The sequence below is a fragment of the Lygodium microphyllum genome, chromosome 13, assembly GCF_053477565.2.
Source record: "Lygodium microphyllum isolate KBCC chromosome 13, Lygodium_microphyllum_v1.1.10, whole genome shotgun sequence".
NCBI classification, from domain to species: domain Eukaryota; kingdom Viridiplantae; phylum Streptophyta; class Polypodiopsida; order Schizaeales; family Lygodiaceae; genus Lygodium; species Lygodium microphyllum.
In genome coordinates, this window is record NC_141147.1 from 151,891,193 (window position 1) to 151,915,564 (window position 24,372).

At 41.5% G+C, this 24,372-nt stretch overlaps 1 protein-coding gene across 1 annotated transcript in view; it reads left to right on the top strand.

Moving 5' to 3' along the window:
- The window catches only part of LOC148027357 (uncharacterized), a 99,705-nt gene that overhangs the window by 66,770 nt on the left and 8,563 nt on the right, over positions 1–24,372 (top strand). The window contains exons 7-10 of the mRNA XM_087691925.1: positions 20,756–20,941; positions 21,216–21,305; positions 21,380–21,514; positions 21,620–21,742. Coding sequence (XP_087548051.1) covers positions 20,756–20,941; positions 21,216–21,305; positions 21,380–21,514; positions 21,620–21,742 — 534 coding nt within the window. The remainder of the gene's footprint in view (positions 1–20,755; positions 20,942–21,215; positions 21,306–21,379; positions 21,515–21,619; positions 21,743–24,372) is intronic.

Genomic DNA, 24,372 nt, shown 5'->3' on the forward strand with positions numbered 1-24,372 from the left:
CCAAGGTCCATTGTGAGGTGATCATCATAGTAGATCTCTAATGCATCGTAGTGTCTTTGTATCAGTACTAGTCATTTCATGGGTTTTATGGGTTGGCTTATTTTTGGGAACATTTTGTCTTGACTCTTGGGCCTTGTCACGTTGCCTATATAGATATACACTCCTCCCCACTCTCTTGGATTATCATCATCATTGCACACTTGCATAATGTAGAGAGAGACATATATTGGAGACACTCTAATGGTCAGCCATGCTTGTTTGGTTTGTATTTATCCTTCTCATGCTTTAGTTTATGGATTTCATGGCCCATTTTTGTATTCTTTGAGTTCTTGTGTTCTTGCTTGCCATAGTTCATGAGATTGTCTTTTATCGCTTCTGTTGCCTTTTCCATTTTTACATGGTATTAAGCAAGTGAGTCCCTTGGTCCTAGTCTACTTTGTGGATTAATGTCTTTGTTGACTGAGGTTTGCTACATATTGCATCTACTACTCCAAGGTTGTCAAACCTTGTGTTTCGTTGGTTACAACTTTGTGTGAGCTGGGTGCTCTCTCTCAAGGTAGGCAACCTCATTTAGAGGTTGGAGAACTTCTACCTCTCCCTCTTGCAAGTTGGTTATTCTATGTTTTTCTTTTTTCACATATGTTTATATTGCTCCTACCTTTGCTATGTAGCATGTAACATATTGTTGTTACCTATCTGCCTTTCACCTCATTAACTATTTGAGTGAGTGTTGTCTTGAAAGCTTGGTTTGTGTAGAAGTGGTTGTGATACACTTGGGCTTGATACCTTGTTTTCTTTAACCTTCAATACCATCTAGTTGGGACAAAAATTCGAGGAAGCAGTGCTCGATTGGTTGAGATGATGCTATATTATATTTGGCAATTGTTCGATGTATTGTGAAGGAAGCCCTATTGGTGGTCATCACTTGTTGGATTTCTTTGGAGGGTGGCCAAAGCTTTGACTCATGCATGGGGCTCCATTGCCCATGCAGGTTGCGACACTCTATAGTGAATTGCTCTACAGATTATCAACTTTAAGTCTATGGATACTATTCATAGTATGGGGGAGTTTCTGAAACAGAAACGGGGAAAACCAGAGTTTTAGAGTTTTGTCTAAATTTTGAAAACAAGGAAACATTGTTTCGGATTATACACTAAAATAAATACAGTATTATGTGGGTATGTAAATATATCAATGCCTATAACAACATGTATCCGAATTTCATACAAAACTTTGAGTCTTCATGTCATATGATTGAAATCATGATTTATTACACATGTTATGACTTATGAGTGAAGATTGAGGAGTCAAGACTGAGGACTCAATGGTTGAAACTTAAGACAGCTTAACACAATTAAGACTCAATTTTTAAAACTTACGGCAACAAAATGAATTAGAATTTATGACTCATGAATAATCCATGATCTAAAGAGTAGTGAAGACTGAGATCAAGAACAATGGAACAAGAATTAAGATGCATAATAAGTGAAATCAAGATACAATGATACATGTAACTATGCCATGTGAATAATTTGTCAAAACTTCAAAGTCCAGTGAGGCTATAAGTATCAACATCAATGAACAACTGGCAACTGTAGTCTGGACTTTGCACTGCCAAATTGACTCCTGTATATTAGGAGTCATGATCCATGACTCGTTCGGACTTTGAGGATTTGTGCATCATCTCCTCGTTCGACTCCGAGAACCGTGATCAAGAAGATGATGAAGTAGCCTAAGCCTTAGACTCTGCTCTCACTCTGCTTGTGATGCACGACCACGTGTGGCCCTCACTCTAATTCTTCTTTGTGCACGAGTCTCATGGACCTGTGCCGATAGCTCCTCATACAGCATGGAGTAGATATCCCGCTCCTCCTGTGGTATTTGCAGAATGCCATGCACCCATTCTATATCAATCTTGTGAACATTCACCTGTAAAGGTGAACGAGACAAAGATATATCATATGAGAGGAGATTCAACCTGTTCAATGTTCATACATATCACAATTTACAATCCAACTTCCAAGCAAATTAGCAATGTTAAGTGTAAAGGACTCAAGGTTAAAAAGTTAATTATATATAATACTAATCATTACCAATTTACCTGTGAAGGCTCAGGGAACAAAGGGGTCCTCTCAAGAAGCTGGAGATTGCAATGGCAAAAAACTAAACGCTTCAGCTAGGTAGTTGTGAGCTTGTTCCTCTTTTTGGTGTGGAAGAGAGCCGATGTGCTCCAATTCCTCTCAGCAAGCCCTGAACTACAATCTTGTGAGAGGACCCGAATGGCAATGCATTTCTATTCAAATTTAAGAGATTGAGGTTAAGTAATTGGTAATTGCTAATATACAAGCCACAAAATGAACATTTGAGTGGGCAATAGATTACAATATTTTTTACCTAGGTTGCATAATGCATTAGATAATGAAGATTCAAAATATAAAAGTCACTAGTCAAATACCAAAGTAGGAGCACAATTGCCGTATTTCTCCCACCAAGAGACAGGCTGAAGCTGTGTCTCTCAAATCCTAGTTGTGGGTCGGTCAAAATGAAGAGAATGGTTGTGGAATGCTAGTAAATCATCCTCTACTCTCCTCATCATATCTATATCATTCCCTCTGAGGCGCCTCATGTACTCCATGAAGCCCTCCTCTAACTTCTCGCTAGTGTACTGCTCCTTGTTGCACCAAAGGGGATGCAAGATATGTGCGACAGCATGGATTGGTTTATGGAACCAATCCCATCGTGCATTTCATACTGCTCGAATCTCATCAACCCTTCAGAGCAAAGGATAATGAATCATAGATAAAATAAGTTAAAAACTTAGAAGTTAGAATAATGATCAATCATCAAGGAGTCATTAATACCAAATAATTACATGTGTAAAAGTTAAACAAAAACTGTTGCAAAGCTGTTGGGGTAAAAAGCTGTTGCAAAGCAAGGCCTCACCAATTTTATCTATATACTCATATAAAAGCTCCAAAGTACTCCCCTCGATATCAGTGATACGCAATACAATGTAAATAGGAGTGAGACTTTTCACCAATGCCACTGCCTCAACCCACCAACTTTATTTAAAATATTTCACCTAAAAGGATGAGTCTTTGGAGACTCTCTCTTACTCCATGTGAGCCATTCCTGGCATGCAATGGTTTGTATCAAATTTGGACGGACCCGTATCAACCTCTCTAATACAATAAACATATAAGAAAATCAAGTGGTAGAGTGCTTCAATAGCTTAAGTGTGTTATTGGCTCGAAACATGCTTGTGGCAAATGGCCTCTTCTTCGCAAATCTTACCAAGCTTATTGCCGTCTTGAAAATGCCATCCACCCAATATATTTTCCTTTATCTAACATCTTCAATAAGCAAGTCAAGGCAATGGGATGCACATGGAGTCCATACTATGCTAGGAAACTCCTCCTCAAGTATACGTCCCATAGACACACAATTGCTTCCATTATCTGTCACTACTTGCATCATATTTTGGACTCCTACGTCCATGATGACCTGTTGTCGCATGTGCTCCCAAATGAAAGCTCCTATGATGGTAAGACCTGAGATAGATGCATGGATGGCCTTATTGAACATAATGCCTTTACATGAAGACACCAAAACATTGTAAATATGCCTTCGGCGCATATTTGACCATCCATCGTATAATATTGTGCATCTATATTTCACCCATGTATCATTCAAGGGCTCCAATTGAGCCTCTATGGATGCTTTCTCCTTTCGAAGCTCCCGTGTGCGTAATGCATGTGCGGATGGGCCTTTCCACTCACACCCTATGTGGCTTACTCCCCTGATTGTCTTTTTCCATTGATGTGTAGTGGCCACATTGAAAGGGATAACACACCGAATAAATAAGCGTGTGAGTTTCCTAGTTGCCTCCACAATTGCTTGCCTTTGAAGTCCTGCATGGACACTTGTACCATACAAGAAGCTCTTTTGTCCACCATCACTGGAAGATGGCAATGGGGTCCTTTTTGCACTTGGGCTCAATACAGATATGGATGCACTTCTTTTTGATGGGCCACTGGCACCTCCAATTTGGCTAGCGCTACTAGGCCCACTAGTCTCTCTTTGCCCCACTTGTGCTTCATTAGCCTGATGTGGTGTTGGATGAGAGGATTCACCCTCTTCTAGCTCAATATCTTTGATTTCGACGCCAAAGATAGAGACTTACTGTTACTTTTGCCGGCACATTTGTGCAAGGCCTGATGTCTTTGTTGGGAACTCATGCCAAGTGGTCTTTCACGTGCGTTACGCTTCCCGATTTCTCCAATCCACAATAGTTGCACCGCCACCTCTTTGATCCGCTGGAGCCCTCGTATCCCTTGATTGGAGTGACGTGCCTCCAATGTGGATCTGGCGCCATGATATGATGATTAGCCTTTAGGTAATGGATTATGGGAAGAAGAAGAAGAAAAGAGGAGGAGGAGGAGGAGGAGGACTCAGGAGGAGATGGGAGCTGGAGGAGGAGGAGACGGGAGCTGAAGTGTGCCGCGGGAGTCGGGAGTTGGAGTGAATACGATGCCATCTGTTGGAGCTTGGAATCAGACTCAAATCGCGATCCGGCGTGTTGGATAACCAGCATTGAAACGGTCCGCAGGATCCCGAAATGGCGGTTTGCCATTTTCGTTCTGGTCTAAAATTGCCGGTCTGTTTCGGAGCTGATGAAATGACGCTTCGGGATACTATGATACTATTGAATCATTTCTTCTTTGAGCAACCCAAATTCAAGACTACCATTGCAAATTTTGGTAGTCCTAAATTTTGGTTGCTCAAAGAAGAAATGATTCAATAGTATCTGAAACGGACCGGCCATTTTCCCTTTTCAAAGCTCCAAAACGGACCGGCCATTTTGAACCGACCATTTACCCTTTTCAAAGATCATTTGTTTGGGATAATGCTTTATAAGATTCCTTCCCGGTATGATGGTGTAGCAAATGCCTTATGAGCTTAGAAATCAACAATTTTCATAAGTTTATAGGATATGATGAGTTTGCACTTTTCATTTTGATAGCATCCATGATTGAGTGCCATTTCATTTTGATAGCATCCATGATTGAGTCCTTGTGGCTTCAAAGAGGGGTGATAAGAAGAAGAAGAAGAAGAAGAAGAAGAAGAAGAAGAAGAAGGGGCAATGTTAATTCTATGGCAAGAAGGGGCATCTTCCCAAGGATTGCAAGATGCTAGTGGCTTTGTCAAAAGAAGGAGAAGAAGCACAACCATTTTGACTCTTCATCATCCTCAGATTTTGATTCTATTCTTGGTTGTGCAACAAAGGGTGTCGTGACCAAGGAATTTGTTGTCTAGCCCTAGTGATGATGTCTCGACAAGACTCTCCAAGCCATAGTGGGAGTGTGAGAGGGCAATAGAGGTGAGTCACGCAGAATGCATCCATATACAAATGTGGTAGACCCTAAAGGAGGTTTTCTACATGCATTGATGTCTAGTGATTCAAATTCTAGAGCTGGTCTGTGTTTTAGGTTCATGATGGGAGCATTTGATAATCTCACATTCTACAGCCTTCTGCCCCCCTTGCTGCTGTTCTTGCTCGTGTTTGCTGGAGACAAGGGCTTTTGTCTAGTGTGCAGGTACCTTGCCTCCTGCTTGTCTTGTATGGTGTGATATTTGCCATGCTTGGTACTAGGTCCGGGTTGCCTATCCCAGTCTCCTGCCATTTGTTGTGCATTGTGCTTACTTGTTGCAGGCCTTGTAGCACCTTCTATACTCAGGGCTTATGCCTAGTCATGGATTGTGTTGCCTTGCCTCTCGTGGTAGGAGACTTGACCATGGATGTCCAAGTTGACGAAACAAAAGTAGATATGGTCCCTTACACTGATGAGATGACTTCGTCACCTCATGATGATCAACATTTTATGAAATGCAACAAGCATGAATAATTTTTTGTTGCCCTTGAGGCCCCTAATCTAGGTGACTTTCCACTATGCTCTCATGCATAGGTGGCCTCTCCCTCGCTAGATTTGCAAGAGCCTAATTGGAAGTGGGTGCTAGAGTCTGTTAACTGTCTTTTGGTGGAGTATGTCGAGCATAATCATAGAGATATTTCTGCTTGCGCAAAGGAAGAGATTTTGAAGATACAGTGTCGCAGCATGTAGGGTTAAAGGTCACCACAGGGGTTTGGCAAGAAAACTGGACAAGATAGATGGAGATGTGTCTTCAAGAGATAAGTAGATTACAATGAATGTTTGAAGGTTGAAGAGGTACTTCACGGTCAATCACAGGGGTTTAAAAGAGAAGAATGTATGGGGATTCAAGAGCTTAGACTTCGGAGATGGTAGAGATAAGAGAAGGGTTGAAGGTTTTAAGCCAAGTTCTTAAAGATGTTAATAGAGCTTCCAATTGCATGTTCTTAGCAAAGATCACAAGAGTATTATCTCATAAGTTTTAACTCAAATCAAGCTTGTTTTCTTGACTGTAAGAGCAATCACAAATTATAAAATCAAGTACAATATGCTGTCATGTATCATAAACAACTCTGCATCCCATCATTCATACATGATGCCATAGCATGAATCAACTTTGCATGATTACATTCAATGTAGATTGTTAGGGACAAAAGCTTATGAGTCAATTACAAGGCTTATAGGGCAAAGAGACTTGCTTCAAGAGAGCTTTAAATTGAGTTTTTGATAAGGATAAGTTACCACAGCCAAGAAATAAGAGAAAAAGCTCTTCTTAATTCAACTCAAAGCATCTATAAATGATCTACAAACATTCCTTGCCAGAGGGGCACATAATACTTGCATATTTTGACAAGATGTCTTTTGTAGAGTAAGAAATAAATTAAAAGAACACTGCTGTAGCTAATTCTCTAAATATGGCTGAAGATATTAGCCCCAAATCAGGCCAAATATCTTCCGGAATTCACCTTTGATGATAGCATAAACTTCCCCTAACAACACTGTGTCGGAGCGTTTGGTGTCGAAAGTCCACCACGGGGGTAACAGACAACATGGTGAAGGTAGATTTAGGGAGAGGAGTAGACGGAAGAGAAGGGGTTTGAAGAAATAGAAGACATAGGAGAATACTCACAGAGATGAAGCCTGTTAGTTTTTTTTCTGTATTATGAGAAGATAAAACTCTAATAGACAAAAACGTGTATAAAATAAAACATTCCTCTATGTTGCTCAGATCGCCAATTTGATGCTTCCATTGGCTTTGAAAGGGGGGTAAATTACTAGCATGCCTTGCCAAAATTCTGCCAGATCATTCCCTCTTCATCTTCCACTTCAGAGTGCTGTTCAATGCTTGAAAACAGCGACCGCGCGTCACGTGATTCCGCTAATATCTCTTTTTACATAAAATCCTCTCAAATTGACTGAAAGCTACATGCTTTCTTTTACATATCATCCTAATCTAGAAGTTGTCTATAGTTTTATGGATTTTTACAAGAGATAATATCTAAAATATCAAAAATTGGCTAAAACTTGTCCAAAAATCTAATATTTTTAAATCATGGACACTAACACTAATGTCTAAAATGACATTGGTTCTCTAAATCAATAAGAAAGCCACACTCTAGATTTTTTTTACATAGTGTGCGCGTAGCGGCACGACAACGCGTGAATACTCAAAACGTTCTTCGCTTTTTTTTTGCCTTGCTCTCCCTCAACACGGGACTTTCTTCTCCATTAGCAGCCCCTTTTTTTGGATAAGCAGTTGGTAAATATTGTTTCTTGGCATCTAATGCCAAATTTTCAATGTCTACTCAAGTAGGCATGTTCCGTATGGGTAGAAGTGGAGTGTTGCTTGGCTATTTATTGGGCCCTGTAACTAGCCTTGCTTCTGTGGATGGGTGGTAAGTCCCTGATTACAACTTAATTACAGCAGCAAACAAAAAATGCAAATCTGAAAATTTAAATTTATCTACTGATCTTGGTGGACAATGCACACCCGATTGGCCCTAAAATTGGCGCCCCTTCCGGTATTTCTTTAGCTTTATTGAAGAAAAAGTTGATTTACAATGGGATTCTCCCAATCCCTTTAGGTATTTCAACTCCCCTTGCTGTCCAAAGTGACCCACGAGTCTTCAATCTATTTTGTCCCTTGGTTTGGGCACTCAATTGGCTTTCACCACTTCATAGACGATGGAAATGCCCCAAATTCAATGGCTAGCTAGTCCTCCACCTGAATTCAGTTGAAATTCACCTTCAGTCTTGTTGAATCCAAGTCTTGGAGCTTCCAATTTTTGGCACGCTTCCCAAGGCTGCTGTTAAACCCTAATTTCTGCTGTAAATTTAGGAATTACAGCACAGAAATTTGCAATTTCTTAGTCTCCAAGGGTCCAAATGCTGAGATCTTCAAAGCAAGGCTGTGAAATGTCTGGGAGATGAGAGGGAAAGATGTAGAGAGAGAAAATTCAAAGTTTTGTCACGAAGAATGACTGAAAATCAGTCGAGTGCAGCTGTTGCCTTGCCACAACAGCATGTAGATGTAAAGAACTGAAGAAAATCAGTCATTTACTGCTGCTGCCCTGCCTCAACAGCTTGTAGATGATGTCTCCTACTGTTGATTGGTCTTCTTTTGCCCCTGACTGCCTTAGAAGGTCCTCCAATGGCTGCAAATTAGACCAGCAGCCTCTCCTCCCTCTTAAGGCGTTTTTCAGTCTTACATGGGCATTTTTGACAAATAGTAGCCTTTCCAAATGGTTTTTTCAACATTTTTCATAATTAAATATTAATTTTCAGCCTTAAAATACTGAAAATTAATTTAATAATTATTTTGGTGCCTTGAAAAATAATCTTACTGGCCAATAATTAAATTGGCTAGGCAACTTTCATTCCTGAGTGTCTTTGCGCCATCTTTGACCATCAGATTGGCATTAGGTACCATTAAACACCACTTCTGTAGTGTCACCAATTGACACTTATGGCCAAATAGATGACCTAGGCCAACAATTGGCACCAAATACCATCAAGAACCTGTGCGGCATAACTTATAGCAACTTTAGCCTTTGACATCGTGTGATTTCTTCAGGTCTCGAGCTCGTAAATTTACTTTAATCCCAGTTGCACCTCACATGTGCAACATTTACTTAATCATGTGATTAGAAATTAATCCACATGTTAAGTGAGGTTTCAAAAATACATGTCCTCATGACAACCCTTCACCTTGAAATCCTTGCAATCGTCCTACCAAATGCATCAAAAGCAAAGTACTACACTGGAATTTTCCATAGGGCATCATAGTCAACACAACATTGCGCACAGCTGTGCAACCATTCCATATTCCTAACATATGCTGAAAATTACCAGTCAACATAACATAACATAAGACTCATGAAGAATCTAAAAAACATTGCCAGATTATCATGTGACATGTCCATTTTTTATGAGCTCAAGTCATCTAGCAAAACCAAACCATAGCATAGCATAACCAAGCATAAACCATGGCTAAAACATCAAGGGCATCATAACATATACTGTTGTCCATGGAACTAGATGTAAACCATTGAAAACTAAGCATAATTTGATCATAAACTGATCACTTGTTGATCTAAGAACTGATCACAAACTTTTGCAAATGTGACCCCAAACTGGTCACAAACTCATTGCAAAAACTGACCAGCAATTAGTGCAAAAACTGATGCACAACTAATCCAAACAGTGACCATAAACGGCTCTCAAGCTGATAAAAAACTGAGCTGAATACCATTGAAAATTAATGATTATACGTTGAAAACCAACATTCGATAATCAGCCCCTGACGATCATTAACTGATGCTACACTAAGCATAACCAATGCCATAGCAAGCATAACTGATTACACCCCTAGCATAACGGATGCAAATGTACAATTTCAGAGCTATAGTTAAAACCATACTGATCTGCATACCAAACATTGTGACTAGCACGTTGAATAGCGATCTCCTGGCAAACATACTGTTCAGCTACAGTACCCTGAATGTATGCTGAATACATTCGAGATCCATTACATACGAGAGTTGTCCATAACTGGAGGAGTGGAAGTGCTACCTCCCCCTTGAGCATCAGGCAATACTCCGGACCCTTGCTCTGCTCAACCTGACGGAGCCCGAACTAAAGTCGGCTGTAACTGAAAGGCATCTAGGTAAAGCTGCAACAACTAAGGATGGTCTGCCAAGTCATCCTCTTCTATCCATTGGTATCCATTTGTGAATAATTCTGAATCTTTACCAAGTACCTCTCGGAAACTTTACCTTTGATCTTTTTTTCCTTGTGTGCCAAAATTTGCTCAGGTACCAAAATCTCATCTAGCTCCTCAACCTCAAGCTGAATATCAGTAGACATATCCTCCGGCATAACACCATGAAAAGGCCTCAACAAATTGACATGAAAGGCATTGTGTATCCGCCAATGTGGAGGTAATTTTAGCCGATATGCCACATCCCTGATATTCTCCAACATTTGGAAGGGCCCATAGTATCTCATACTCAACTTCGGATACAATCTTTCGCTTCCTTTCATATTTTTCAGCCTTGCCTTTTCAAAACGCAGCAATACATAATCACCGTGTGCAAACTGCAAAGCATGTTTGTGGCGATCAACTGCCCTCTTTTGCTTTTCTTGCGATCTTTGAAGTGCATATTTTATCTTTGCATAGGCTAGATCCAAGTTTTCCACATAACGATTGGCCTCAAAGATCTTATCCTTAGTTTGCAGAATAGGTGGTACCTTCTTGCCACCCTCAATCACCTCAAATGGAGCTTTACCCATAGAACTATGCACTGTGTTGTTATAAGCGAACTCAACCAAGGGCAAATACTACTTCCACTATGTCTTGTGGTCTGAAACATAGCACCTCAAAAGATCTAACACTATGGAATTTACTTCCTCAGGTTGACCATCTGTCCGCGGATGGAAGGATTATGAGAATTTCAGCGTGTTACTCGTATTCTCAAACAAGCCCTTCCAAAATAAATTGGTCATCCGAGGGTCTCGATCACTAATGATCAACTCTGGCATACCATGATACTTAAAGATGTGCTACGAAAACAATCTTGCCATATGATCAGCCTTTATTTTCTTCCTCACCGTAATGAAATGGGCTTGTTTGCTAAACCTACAAATGATAGTCCATATCCCATCAGCCCTGTAGGTGTCTTAGGAAGCTCAAAGATAAAGTCCATTGCAATGCTCTGCCAAGGCCTATCTAGAATAGGCAAGGGCTGCAATAAACCCGGCTTCTTGTGCCTATCATGCTTAACCTTCTGACATACGATGCATGTCTTAACAAACTGTTCTACATCATGCCTCAAAGCTGGCCAATAAAAGAAATGCTCCATTGCCTTGACTGTGGCATCAATACCTCTGTGTCCTACATACGGAGGAACATGACTTTTAGTGATAACTCTAGGCCTTAACAGCTTTGTGACACATAGTCGTCCATACATCATCAGAAATCCATCTCTTAGCACAAAGTGTTCATGCCTTTGGCCATTGCAAAGCTGATCATAAACATTAGCAAAGTTCAAATCAGTAACATATTGCTCTTTCATGGCATCCAACTTAGTGCGATAAACTATAGTGACAGTCGACAATTGAGGTTTACAAGACAATGCATCACTTTTCCCACTCTTTCTCTGCGATGTATTCCTCGTTCCAGGCCTATTTTTCAGATCTGCCTCAAATTTCATCTTTATTTTCAGATTTACCCTTTTTCTCAGCCTTTGCCTCTTTTGACATGTGACTTGGCATCATCATCGTGGAATCTTGCATCCTTCCACGCAGCAATGTGTCGGCTGTAGTAGCATTTTCTATAAGCTGAGACATGTTGAAAATAGTGGACTTAATGCAAAAATCCTTGATTCTTTTGGCAAACCACAAATATACTTCTCCACTTGCTCATGGAGGGATACTGTGCAATAAGAAGTAACTAGCAACAATGCATCCCAAAACTTCTTATTATACTGATCTAAGTTCTTGCAGTTTTTGGAATTCAATTGATTCCAAGCTGTCATAATGTCTACTTCAAGGGTACTTGTCAACCAATTTGAAGCAAACATTTGCTTGAGCTGGACCCAAGTGGTAGGTGACTTTCCTTGAATAAGGAGTGTAGACCACCACAGCAATGCATTTCCCGTAAAAAATGTGGCTGCCTTGCGTATCTTAGATGCCTCTGTGAAGTTGGCTCTAGATAGGCTGCATCAAACTGCTGAATAAAAACAAGTGCTTTCAGCCTATCTTGTGCACTACTGAAAGGCTCAAACTTCACACTTTTGCCACCTTCATCATAGTCCTTCGACGGACCTATGGGAGTCAAGTTATCATAAATGGGCTGCTGCAAAAGGGGTGCATTGGCTGTATTTGCATGAAAACCAACACTATCTGGAGCACCTGTATGACCAGCACCAAATCCTTGTGCTCCAACAGTCTCTGGGGGTGCTGATACATATCTATATGGCCTGCTTTGTGCCCTAAACATCATACTTATGCTGCCATACATGGGATTAGGCATTCCACTTGCATTACCCGGATACATTGGATGTTGTGAGCCATGCATTGGTTGCTGCATACCATAGGGATTTGTGCCATACATTCCCATATGCAGTGCTTGCCCAACCATAGCGGGAAAAATAATACCACCACCAAAGTATCCTTGCTGTCCCATGCTTGCATGTGCATAATTGCCTTGCTACCCATGTTCCCATGTATTGGCACTACCAAGTTGGCTATGCATTTGCACTTGCTGTCCCACGGATACCAACTGTTTATGCTCATCAGGCATTTTGGGCTCTTCTAAAGAAGGCTTAGGCATTTCCTTCGGTTCTTGTCACTGGCCCGAAGCTGTACAAGGTGTCTTCTTCTCTTTGCCTTTGCTGTCCTTTGGGGCATTCAAGCATCGAGTAAACTGGGGATCCTTTGCCAATTCAGGAAAAAGATTTGCTACTGTACGCATTCGATCCTTGAAGCTATCATCAAATTCTTTAGCCCCTTGCTAGTCATCAGCCTCTTAATGCATTGAAGTGCCATAATTTGGGCTATTTCCCACATTTTCAGCATGTTGTCCATGCTGAGAACCATACCCAACATCAATCATTGCATTTCCCCCTTCACCATGTGATTGAACAAGGAGTGATGCATCCTCTCCACTTGATCTCATATCACCATGTGAAGACATGCCTGCTATAATTAACTGCAGAGAACAATTTCAATCAGCAATAATGCAATAGTCCCAAGTTACAATCAAGTAACACTGGTCACCAATTCAAAGGATTTGATGGTATCTCGGTAATGGAACCATGTAACCAGCCTTCCTTCCGCGGATGGGTGGTAAGTCCCTGATTACAACTTAATTACAGCAGCAAACAATAAATGCCAATCTGAAAATACAAATTTAACTACTGATCTTGGACAATGCACACCCGATTGGCTCCAAAATTAGCGCCCCTTCCGGTATTTCTTTAGCTTTATTGAAGAAAAAGTTGATTTACAATGGGATTCTCCCAATCCCTTTCGGTATTTCAACTCCCCTTGCTGCCCAAAGTGACCTGCAAGGCTTCAATCTATTTTGCCCCTTGATTTGGGCACTCAATTGGCCTTCACCTACTTCATAGACGATAGAAATGCCCCAAATTCAATGGTTGGTTAGTCCTCCATCTGAATTCAGCTGAAATTCACCTTTAGCCTCGTTGAATCCAAGTCTTGGAGCTTGCGATTTATGGTTCGCTTCCCAAGGCTGTTGCTAAACCCTAATTTTTGTTGTAAATTAGGGTTTACAACAGAAAAATTTGCAATTTCTCAGCCTCCAAGGATCCAAATGCTGAGATCTTCGGAGCAAGGCTGTGAAATGGCTGGGAGATGAGAGGGAAAGCTGTAGAGAGAGAAAATTTAGAGTTTTGTTGCAAAGAATGACTGAAAATTAGTCGAATGTAGCTGTTGCCCTGTCACCATAGCATGCAGATGCAAAGAATTGAAGGAAATCAGTCATTTACTGCTGCTGCCTTGCCTCAACAGCCTGTAGATGCTATCTTCTCTTGTTGATTGGTCTTCTTTTGCCCCTAGCTACCTCAGAAGATCCTCCTATGGCTGCAAATCAGACCAGCAACCTCCTCTCCCTCTCTCTTTGCAAGATGAATTTATAAAAATGCTTCTCTATAGTCTCTTAAGACGTTTTTCAGTCTTGCATGGGCAATTTTGACAAGTAGCAACCTTTCCAAATGGTTTTTCGAGCATTTTTCATAATTAAATATTAATTTTCAGGTTTAAAATACTGAAAATTAATCTGATAATTATTTTGGTGCCCTAAAAAATAATCGGATTAGCCAATAATTAAGTTAGCTAGGCAACTTCTATTCCCGAGTGTCTCTGTGCCATCTTTGACTATCGAATTGGCGTTAGGTACCATTAAACACCACTTCTCTAGTGTCACCAATTGACACTTATGGCCAAATGGATGACCTAGACCAACAACTGGCACCAGATACCACCAAGTACTTGTGCGGCATAACTTATAGCAGCTTTTGCCTTTGACATCGCGTGATTTCTTCAGGTCTCGAGCTCGTAAATTTATCTTAACTCCAGTTGCATCTCACATCTGCAACACTTACTTAATCATGTGATTAAAAATTAATCCACATGTAAAGTGAGGTTTCAAAAATATATGCCCTCATGACAGGCCTCTAAAACCAACCTTCCTTCTTAGATAGGATGGTAAATAACCTCATTAAGTACTAATTACATCAAGTATAAAATTCATGTAAACTGAAAATGCACACTTTACGACTTAAGTCTTGGAGATTTGACACCTTGTTGGTCCCAAAAGTAGCACCCCTTTCAATATTTCTTTAATTTTTATTGCAAATGGATGGAGTATGACTGAGATCCTTTGACTCCCTTTGCTAATCCAAGTGCCTTTTACTATCAAAACTGACCAGCAAACCTCCTAACTAATTTTCCCTTTGATTTACTTAGGGATTGGCTTTCATCGCACTCCTTGAAAGACAAATTCATCCCCAAATTTGATATTGGTTGCTTGGCCTCTTGAATCTCCTTGAAATTTCTCAATTTCAGTTGTTGGAATGCAAGTCCTAGGCCTTCAATTTTAAGCACGTATCCCAAGGAAACTATCAAAACCCTCATTTTTGCTATAAACTAGGATTTACAGTAGAGAGTGACTGAAATCTCTTCCTTTGAAGGCTCAAACTGTTGGAAAATACTAAGATAATATAAGAGATGATTGGGGGATGAGAGAATGTTGTAGAGAGAGAAGTTTAAGAGTCTTATGGTGAGGAACATTGAAAAGCTATTGCTGTCATGAGGACGTGAAAATTTGATGCTTTGCTTATGTTTAATTGACATTTGATTAAATGATTAATGAAATGTGCAATTAAAAGATGCACATCTGTTGCACATGTGAGGTGCAAGCTACTTTTTCATATTTGAAGGCCGAAGGACACTATGAAAAAGATGGGTGTCAAAGGCAAAAGTTGTAAGAGGTTACACTTGTTAGATTCTAGGTGAATTTTGGTGTCAGTTTGCCCCTAGGATCATTAATTGGCCATTAAGTGTCAGTGGTGACACTAGGGACTAGGCATTAATAATGGATTAATGCTTGTCCAAGGATCAATTAATGCATGGGACCACTTTGGGTTGCAAATGGCATAGCCAGTTAATTTTTGGATGGGCAAGGTCAATTTTCTGGGCATAGATTAAGGGCCGAATTAATTTTCAGAATTAATTAATTCTAAAAATTAATTAAATGGCTAGAAATTGCTGAAAATGGATTAAGAAAGCTGCCACTTGGCAAAACTTTTCCATGCAAGTGGTGGAAAGGTTAAATAGGGCTGAAGGGAGAGGAAAATCTCGTCTTTTCATTTTGGAGCTGTTGGGAAGAGGTGTTGGATTGTTACTGCTAGTTTTTGGGGCCATTTCCGAGCCATTGGAGACCATTTTGGAGATGGAGATTGCATATTCTTGACCTTGGAAAGCTGGCAAAGCACTTTCTCCTGAAGATCACAGTCTTTGATGCTCCTATTGTTGTTGGTGCATCCGTTTGGGGCTGGTACAGCAGGGCAGCAGCTGATTTTGATCAGTTCTTCGCGACAAATCTCAGAATTTTCTCTCTCTACAGCATTCTCTCATCTCTTTCAGCCTATGCTCAGCCATTCTCAGCAATTCTTAGCCATTCGCAGGAGATCTCAACCGTTTTTTGGTGGGCTGATCTGTAATTTTTGCAGTAAACCCTAATTTACAACAGAAATTAGGGTTTAGCAGCCACCTTGGGATCCGTGCGAGAGATTGAAGGCTCAAGGGACTGGAATCAGCAGCTGATAATTGAAGATTATCAAGGGATTTCACGAGCCAACCCATCCCGAATTGATTTGGGGCAGCATTTGGCCAGCCAAGGGTCAAATTGGAGAAGAAGTCTTGGGTGAATCAAGGGGCAAATGACCCAAAAGGCTTGCTGGTCATTTATGACAGCAAGAACAATTGGTTAGCAGGAGGAGATTGAAGAATCTCAAGTTGTACTCCTTCCAATTGAATGAAGCTAAAGAAATACCGCAAGGGGCGCCAGTTTTGGGGCCAACAGGGAGTCTACTGTCCAAGAATGTTATGGTAAAGTGTGTATTTCATTTTATGGGCATTTATTTATTGCTGTAATTAACTCTTATATCAGGTTATCACCACCTATTCCAAGAAGGAAGATTGGTTTCCATTGCAGCCTTATCCAAACAGCCATGGAAGTTGTCACCTACAGCTTAGGACTTTCAGAAAAAGTAATGTCTTCTCATGTATGCTATCACTTGTAATAGAAGGAGCTTGAGCTACTGTCATTTGTATTCGAAGGGTTGCATAGGCCAATTTAATTAAATTAGCTAGGCCAATTTGTCTTTCAAGTATCCCCGAGTAGTTATTAGCCTTACATTGGTATCAATTAATTAACTAATGCCTAGTCTTTAATGTTACCATTAACATTAGTGGCTAATAAATTGTTTTAGGTCAAAATCAGACACTGGGTACCACCTAGTACTTATCAAGTATAACTTATTACAACTTTTAGCTTTGATATCCATTGTGTCCTTAGGGTTCTTGGCTTGTTACCACGAAATAATTGCCATGTGCATCACATGTGTTAAACAACCTTGCATATTTGATTAATATCCTAATCAAATGTCATCTGCAAGATTAGAGCATCTTGAAATTTTACGTCAAGGTAAAGTTTCCATATGCTTCTTTGTGAAACTTCAGCATTGTTTCACCGATAGATGCAAAGTGGATGGAAGAGGATGACTTGGCAGATCATCCTCAGTTGTTACAACTTCACCTAGATGCCTTTCAGTTACAACCAACTTCAATTCGAGCTCAATCAAGTTCAATAGAGTAGGGTCCGGAGTATTACTTGATGCTCAAGGGGAAGGTAGTACTTTTACTCATAGTTGTCAAATACGAAAGGTACGATACGGTACGGTACAATAAATGTAGTACTAAATGGTACCTTAAGATTCTATAAGGTACGGTACGATATTAGTACGAAAAAAAAAAGAAGTTGATTATTTTGGACTAAAGATAATAGAATAGATATTTCAAGTCTAAATAGCAATGCTATTAGAGTATATAAGGTGAGTACTCAAGGGTAACATGCCAAAACCTAATGCTGCATGCACAACATGCGCTACTGCTATCTACAACTTATAACTACATAGATGGGAGTGGATACATCATACGTGCATGATCATACAAATAAGAGAAGTGTGGGCTTGAGAGAGAGAAGGTTGAGAGAAATTGTTTGAATCTCAAATAACCTAATCTCTTGGGAGAATCATATTAATATAAGGAGCATTTAGTTCGTCCCAAAGTGCAGTTCGAATGGGGAAGATGTATCCATTAAGTAGGTACCTTATAGTACTAATACGTAAGGTATGGTATCTAAAGTATGGTATAATATCAAACCTTTCGTACATGGTACTAGTGGAATTATGGTTTAGAGAGAGAAAGAGGCTAGAGAGAGAGAGAGAGAGAGAGAGAGAGAGAGAGAGAGAGAGAGGAGGCTTGAGAGAGAGAGGCTTGGGGGAGAAATAAGAAAGAAAGAAGAAAAAAAAAAGAAAGGAGAAAGAAAAAAAGAAAGTTGTAGACTTAAAGGAGAGTGTCCAAAAAGTGCCCATTTTTTTGTACTAAACCGTACGGATACGTACCGTACGGATCAGTCCGTACTATGTATGGAGACAACCCTGCTTTCACTCCACCAATTGTGGACAGTTCTCGTATGTAGTGGATATGGCCCATGGGATGTATTGAGCATGCATCTAAGGTATTGTGTCGATAGTATGTCTGCCATGAGGTCACTACACAATGTACTAGTCACTATGAGATGTATGCAGATGAGTATGGTTGTTACTGCACCTTTGAAACCATACTTTTGCGTTAGTTTGGGAGACAATTCATTATCAATTGGGCACGAGCTTTTGCCTTAGTTTTGAGATCAAATTTTTATTAATTTCAGCTCAGTTTTTGATCAGTTTGAGAATCATTTATGATCACTTTTGGGATTAGTTTTGCATCGATTGCAGATCGGTCTTTGCAATCAATTTGAGGTCACATTTGCAGCAGTTTGTGATCAATTCTCAGATTATCAAGTGATTAGCTTAAGCTCATCAGTTTTCAATGGTTTATAGCTAGTTCCATGGACAACAACATAGTAAATGACACTAACAATTTCAACAATGGTTTATGCTAATAATATGCTTTACTATGCTTGTAAAGTTAGAACAATTGAGAAATATGAGTCATGGATGCATTCAATGGGTTTCTAGCAATAGTTCTAGGCTTATTCTCAGTATTATCTGATGTTTATGCAGGTTGGAAATTTTCAGTAAGCTTTGGGGCATATAGCTTGGTTAGACAATAGTGATCAATGTTGTGACAGTGATGCCTTATGGAAATTATAGTGTAGTATGCTTTTCCTTTGGCACAGTGCAGTGCAATCAAGGACAATTGCAGGGATTTCAAGGGGAAGGTCTATCATGGCCTTTCTTTCCCTTGAGCCTTGCGATGCTTTATACTTTTACATTGCTGCAATTCTAACTTAACTAGTATGCAACATTGCATCCAGTTGACCAACCCCTTGTGTACTTGACATGCTCAGAGCACCAAATGCATTAGGAAACATTCTTGTTTGCATACTTTGGACCATTGCAATATGATTGTGCATGGGAATTTATATATTACCAACCATACCAAATTACATTTTCCTAGACATTTATTACTAGCATCAAAGCATTTGCATGACCGGCATTAATACCATGAGTCCCAACATAGTGGGCTGCATATATACATTGCCAAACTTGCCATTTTATGTCCTGACATCATGCCAACATTGTTATACATGGGGTTATGCATATTACCAGTCATACATTACGCCTTGTACACCATGCATTGGTTGTTGCATACCATATGGAGTTGTGCCATATATCCCCCTATGCGGTCCCTGACTCACCATAGCATGGAACTAGTGCCACCACCAAAGTAACTTAGCTGCCCTATACTTGCATGCATACCTCGTTGACCAAAAAACATTGGATTGGCACTTCTAAGTTGGCCTTGCATATGCATCAATTGCCCCACTGGCATCATTTGCTTATGCTCACTACGAACATTTGGAACATGATGCTGTTGTATTGGCTCTTCCTTCGTTACTTTTTGCTATCTGGAAGCTCTTGAATATGATTTCCTCTTCTTGCCTTTACTGCCCTCTTTTAAGGGTTCAAAATGCGCATAAATTAAGGATCATTTGCTGATTACATAAACGTTTCAGCTGCTGTCCTTAGCTGATTTATAAACTTGTCATCAAATTCCTCTTCCTCTTGTTGATCATCAGCTTCTAAAGGAGACATAGGGATGGACAAAAGGTTGCACTGCACTAAAGGGAAAGGCAAGGAGACTTCTATGCCTGCAGCACCTGTTCTAGGGTGGCTCTTGCACACTCGTCTTTTTGTGTTTGTTGAATCCCATTGTAATTGGTTTAAATATGACGGCGAACCACCTTGAACTTTATAATCTTGTTATCTTGTAACTTCTTTTGTAATTAATATAAATAGCCCATTACGAGAGAGAGATGGATGTCCATGTGATAGAACTTTTGTATCCTTACAAAAAGACCAGTGTTTTAGTCTTGTGTGTTACTAGTAGCGGGCCACGTTTTTGTGGAATGGAAGGGGTGGTACCACTTTGCAAAGGCTCATGCCTTTTGGGGTGTGAGTAAAGCCATGTTTTTGTGGAGGGGTGGTGCCGCTTTACAAAGGCTCATGCCTTTTGGGTTGTGACTAAAGCCTTCATATTGTTAAGCTTTGGGGATGTAAGTGAAGTCTTCATATTGTCATGGTTGTACAAGTTTTGGCACAAGGGATGTGCCAAAAACTTGGGAATGGGCTCCTAGATGATTGATTTTGTGCCCACAATGTGAGAGGTACTTTGTCTTTTGCAGTTTTTTCTTGGGGGGGTGTGGGGGGGCGGGGGGGATGGAGGGAGGGTACACATATGCATGTTTGCAAAAATATATTATAATTCTTGTTTCCACAAAACATGCCTATTAAGGGCATTTGCCTTGTCTAACATCTTTATAATCATTTTCAGCCTTCATGTCAATGATGGCAATCTCAATTGAAGCAGCTCTTCATCTTGGGTCTTTTGTCAGTTGTATTTCTTGTATTCAAAGTTTAAAGCTGTTCTATATGCATTGGCAAAATTCAAACTAGTGAGGCTTGGTACAATCATGTCGACATGCTAACAGCGTAAACTGGTTCCTGCGACAGCTCGATCGCTTGCGTCCGGAGTTTCGAGCTGGTTTGGATTCATTGACAAAATTCATATTTGAGAGGACAAAGCCTAAGCAGCTGGGTTCAATAATAATGACAGGCCCTTTACTAGCAAGTCTTACTCAGTCCTTTCTGGACGCCATTAATGCTGGCGCTGTTCCAACCATTGCTACCTCATGGCAGGTATTGTGGCTGCTTATGCTTTCTCTTGAACTAAAACTACTGTTAAGTATCCTAAGGCACTACTTGTTCCAGTCTCTTTGCATAATATCTAGTCTTTGGCTTCGTCTTGTCCTTTATTGCTCAGAGAATTATTTGAAAATTTCCCTTATGGTTCTTAGGTGATATCTCTTTAATATCTGTTTACAAAATTGTATTGTCAAGCCTTATAGCACTCCTTTTAGTCATGTGAATAGCCTGAGTTTGGTGCTAATATTTTCTGGATTTACTCTGGCAGAATGTAGAAGAAAGTGAGTGTAGACGTGCCCATGACTCAGCAATGGAAAAGTACATCAGGATAGTGGATGAGTCGCAACCGACAGATGAGGTCTGTTTGTTTCTAGCTATGCAAGGAGCTGCTGCTTGTCTTTTGCACACTCAAAGTTGGCTCATATATTTCAGGAAAAGTTGAGGGAAATTCATGAAAGTGCTGTGGAAGATGCACTTCGTAATTATAATAGTGAGGCTGTAGGAGCAGGTGCAGCTCGGCAGAAATATGAGAAACTTCTTCTTGCAACTGTGAGGCGGCATTTTGAGGTTGTTAGTTGGACAACAGCTTATCACAACCATTAGTGATTTTCTTACGCTTTTTGACAAGGTCTGTCATGCTGCTGCAATACCTAACAATGCATATGTCAATAGGAAAACATACACAAGCTGGGTATGGAAGCAGAAATGAGGTGCGTGAAAGCTGTGGAAAGTATGGATGAAAAACTTTGGGAAGTGTGTCAATCATCATCAGCAACATTTGATGAAGCACTTGAGGTGTGTCTATTGAAATTTAGGGTTCCTTTCAAAATGTGGTCTTTAGTAATGAGCACTAGCTGGTTGATAGGCTTGCTTTTGACCATGACTGTGAGTCTGCAGTCTCATCTTATTTTCTTCCATCAGTTACCTTGGCTTATTATCTTAGCTTGTGCAAGGAAGAGAGTTTATGTCAGTTGGATTGGCTGTTCTCATGTTTTTTTTTCTTGCAAATGAAATGTGGCTGATTATATTACTAAAAAAAACTGATTACAATGGAGTGCTCATGCTCAAAAAACTAGCTGGAGCTGATCCAAAGTCACAAATACATCATTTATACAAGCCTCTCAAGGCGGTCTGGGGGGGATGGGGGTAAGAAGCCATGGAGGGGGGGGGGGGGGGGTGTGTATCGCCATGTGGGGTTGCTTGCCTCATGTATTACGAAAAACAGGTCCTGGCCGTCCCAAGTACGCATGAAATGACAATGGAACTCCTAATGAGCCCTGGACCTGCCCTACACTTGATCCCACCGGCCGCGGAGGAAGTGGATGATGGAGGTCCAAAGCTCTGCTAAGGTTGCCTGTACTGAAAGTCTCTCTCCACCGAAAGCCTCGTGATACCGCGCCTTCTGGATATGCCATCCAGTAAGACTCCCTATGATCTCCCATACCTCAGAGCGGTTTGCTGTGGGCTCCAGTACCTGGCGGATGGGTAGAGCCTCCAAACTGACCACTGTGCACGACCCTGCCTCAATGATGAATATCGTGTCCAGCATCCCGGCCTCATACAGAAGGTGATGGCCCTGGCTGACTGCTTGCCAGCAGAAAGCTCCCCATGAGATGCAACCAAGGTTGGGTGCTAGATGGCGAAGGATGCGGCATGCTTCTCCCCACATGAGCTACGCCTCCTCACATGACCAAAGGCAATGCTTTGGGGTTTCCAAAAGCTGCTGTGTGCAACGCTTATAACCCGCTCCTGTATCTGGGCAAGCCAACTTTCCATCGCCAAGCCTCCATGTGCCACCAGCCATAAGAAATATGATATCCTCCTCGGCCTTCAACTATCCCATAGGCAGCGCCAGAAGGTCCGTCGGAATGACTCCGTGATGCTGTGTTCCGCCCAGTGCCTGCTACGTGACGGCGCCCAATCCATATCCTCCTGCATCAGTACGTGTCTGCCAATCTTGGCAGTGTACTTCAGGAACCTCAGTGGCTTCTTGGTGACTGTAGTGGCCGGCCATAGCCACTCTTCTGGATCCCACTCTAGCTCATCAAGTGGTTTGTTCTCCTAGATCCAAAGGTGCCACTCCATGAGCTCCTTTCAGAAAACATAAGGGTTCAATCGCCATGTCTTTCCCTGAGGCCCACCACCTGAATTCTCCTCCACGAAAGGACAGCTGTCCCCTCATCCGGTTGCTCTCTGTCAAGGGCCAGACTCCCCCCCTCCTAAACGGTGAAGAAAGTCTCCTACGGGGCACCGCCCACTCTACTTGCCACCTGTAGGGGGATGCCTGCTGGTGAAAACCTAGCGGCCCATACCTCCTCGGGCTCTATCGGCACTTGTATCGGGGGAGCAAGCCACTCCAGAGGTATTGCTGCATCTATCTCCCTTCTTCTCAACTCCACTTATCTCTGGCAATCTGATACTTGCTGCAGGACCTCCTCGTTCGCCATCCTGTACACCTCCCGCCAAGTCCTGATGGAACGAGCTGGGCCAGCCTCCTAACCAACCCACTGGATGTGGGGGTGCTTGCCAATCTGTGCCCCTTCTCGATCTTTAATCTGGGGATTCCAGATTATCTGCTGACGGTCTATCTCCTCTTGGCAGCCTAGGGGGCTCTGGATTAGGGCCTTACGGAGGCCTTGCCACACACGGAGTAAGGTGTGTAGGAAAGGTGATCCGGATTGACGTGAAGATCCATCTCAGGAACGGCCTTCACTCACTACCAAGCCTTGGTCTACAATCTTGAAGAACCTCCTGCAATAAAACCTTCTAGGTATGCCCTCCTGGTGTGAGGTCACGGACAACTAGCTTGCCCAAGAGGGCCATACTCTGATACTCTAGGTCTATGATCCCAAGCCCTCCCTCTGATCGATGCCGTATGATGGTCGCTCATGACACCTTGGTCCTGAAGTGAAAATCTCTTGGAAGACCATCAATAGGGGGTCCTTCACCACTTCCCAGTAGGTAGTGAAGAAGACCTTAAGAGGCCATCCTCTCCTGGGCATTTCTGCCCATCCTGTGTATGGAAAGCCTTCTCTAGCTCCTTCTTTGTGAAGGGGGCTAGGAGGGAGCTTCCCATCTCCTCTGAGACGAGGGACAGGATGTGATCCCATACTTGTTGTATATATCGTTGCCCTCTAGCTGAGGCCGTCTCTTGCTGGAACAAGCGACAATAGTAGTCGGTGGCGATCTCCATTACCTCGTCTGGGCTAGAACGAGTCCTCCCATATTGATCTCAAAGGCTGCGTATTTGCTTTAGGAGCGAGGTTGGTGCACCTGGAAGAACTCCTTGCACATCGTGTCTCCCTTCCGTGTCTAAAAAGTTGTTGAGGTGCGGAAAGAGAACTTTGAGCGCTTGTCCTCTAGGCCAGCAATGGCTGCTCGCGCGCGTACCTCTTGTGCGTAAAGAGTGGGATCCCCTAGTGTCT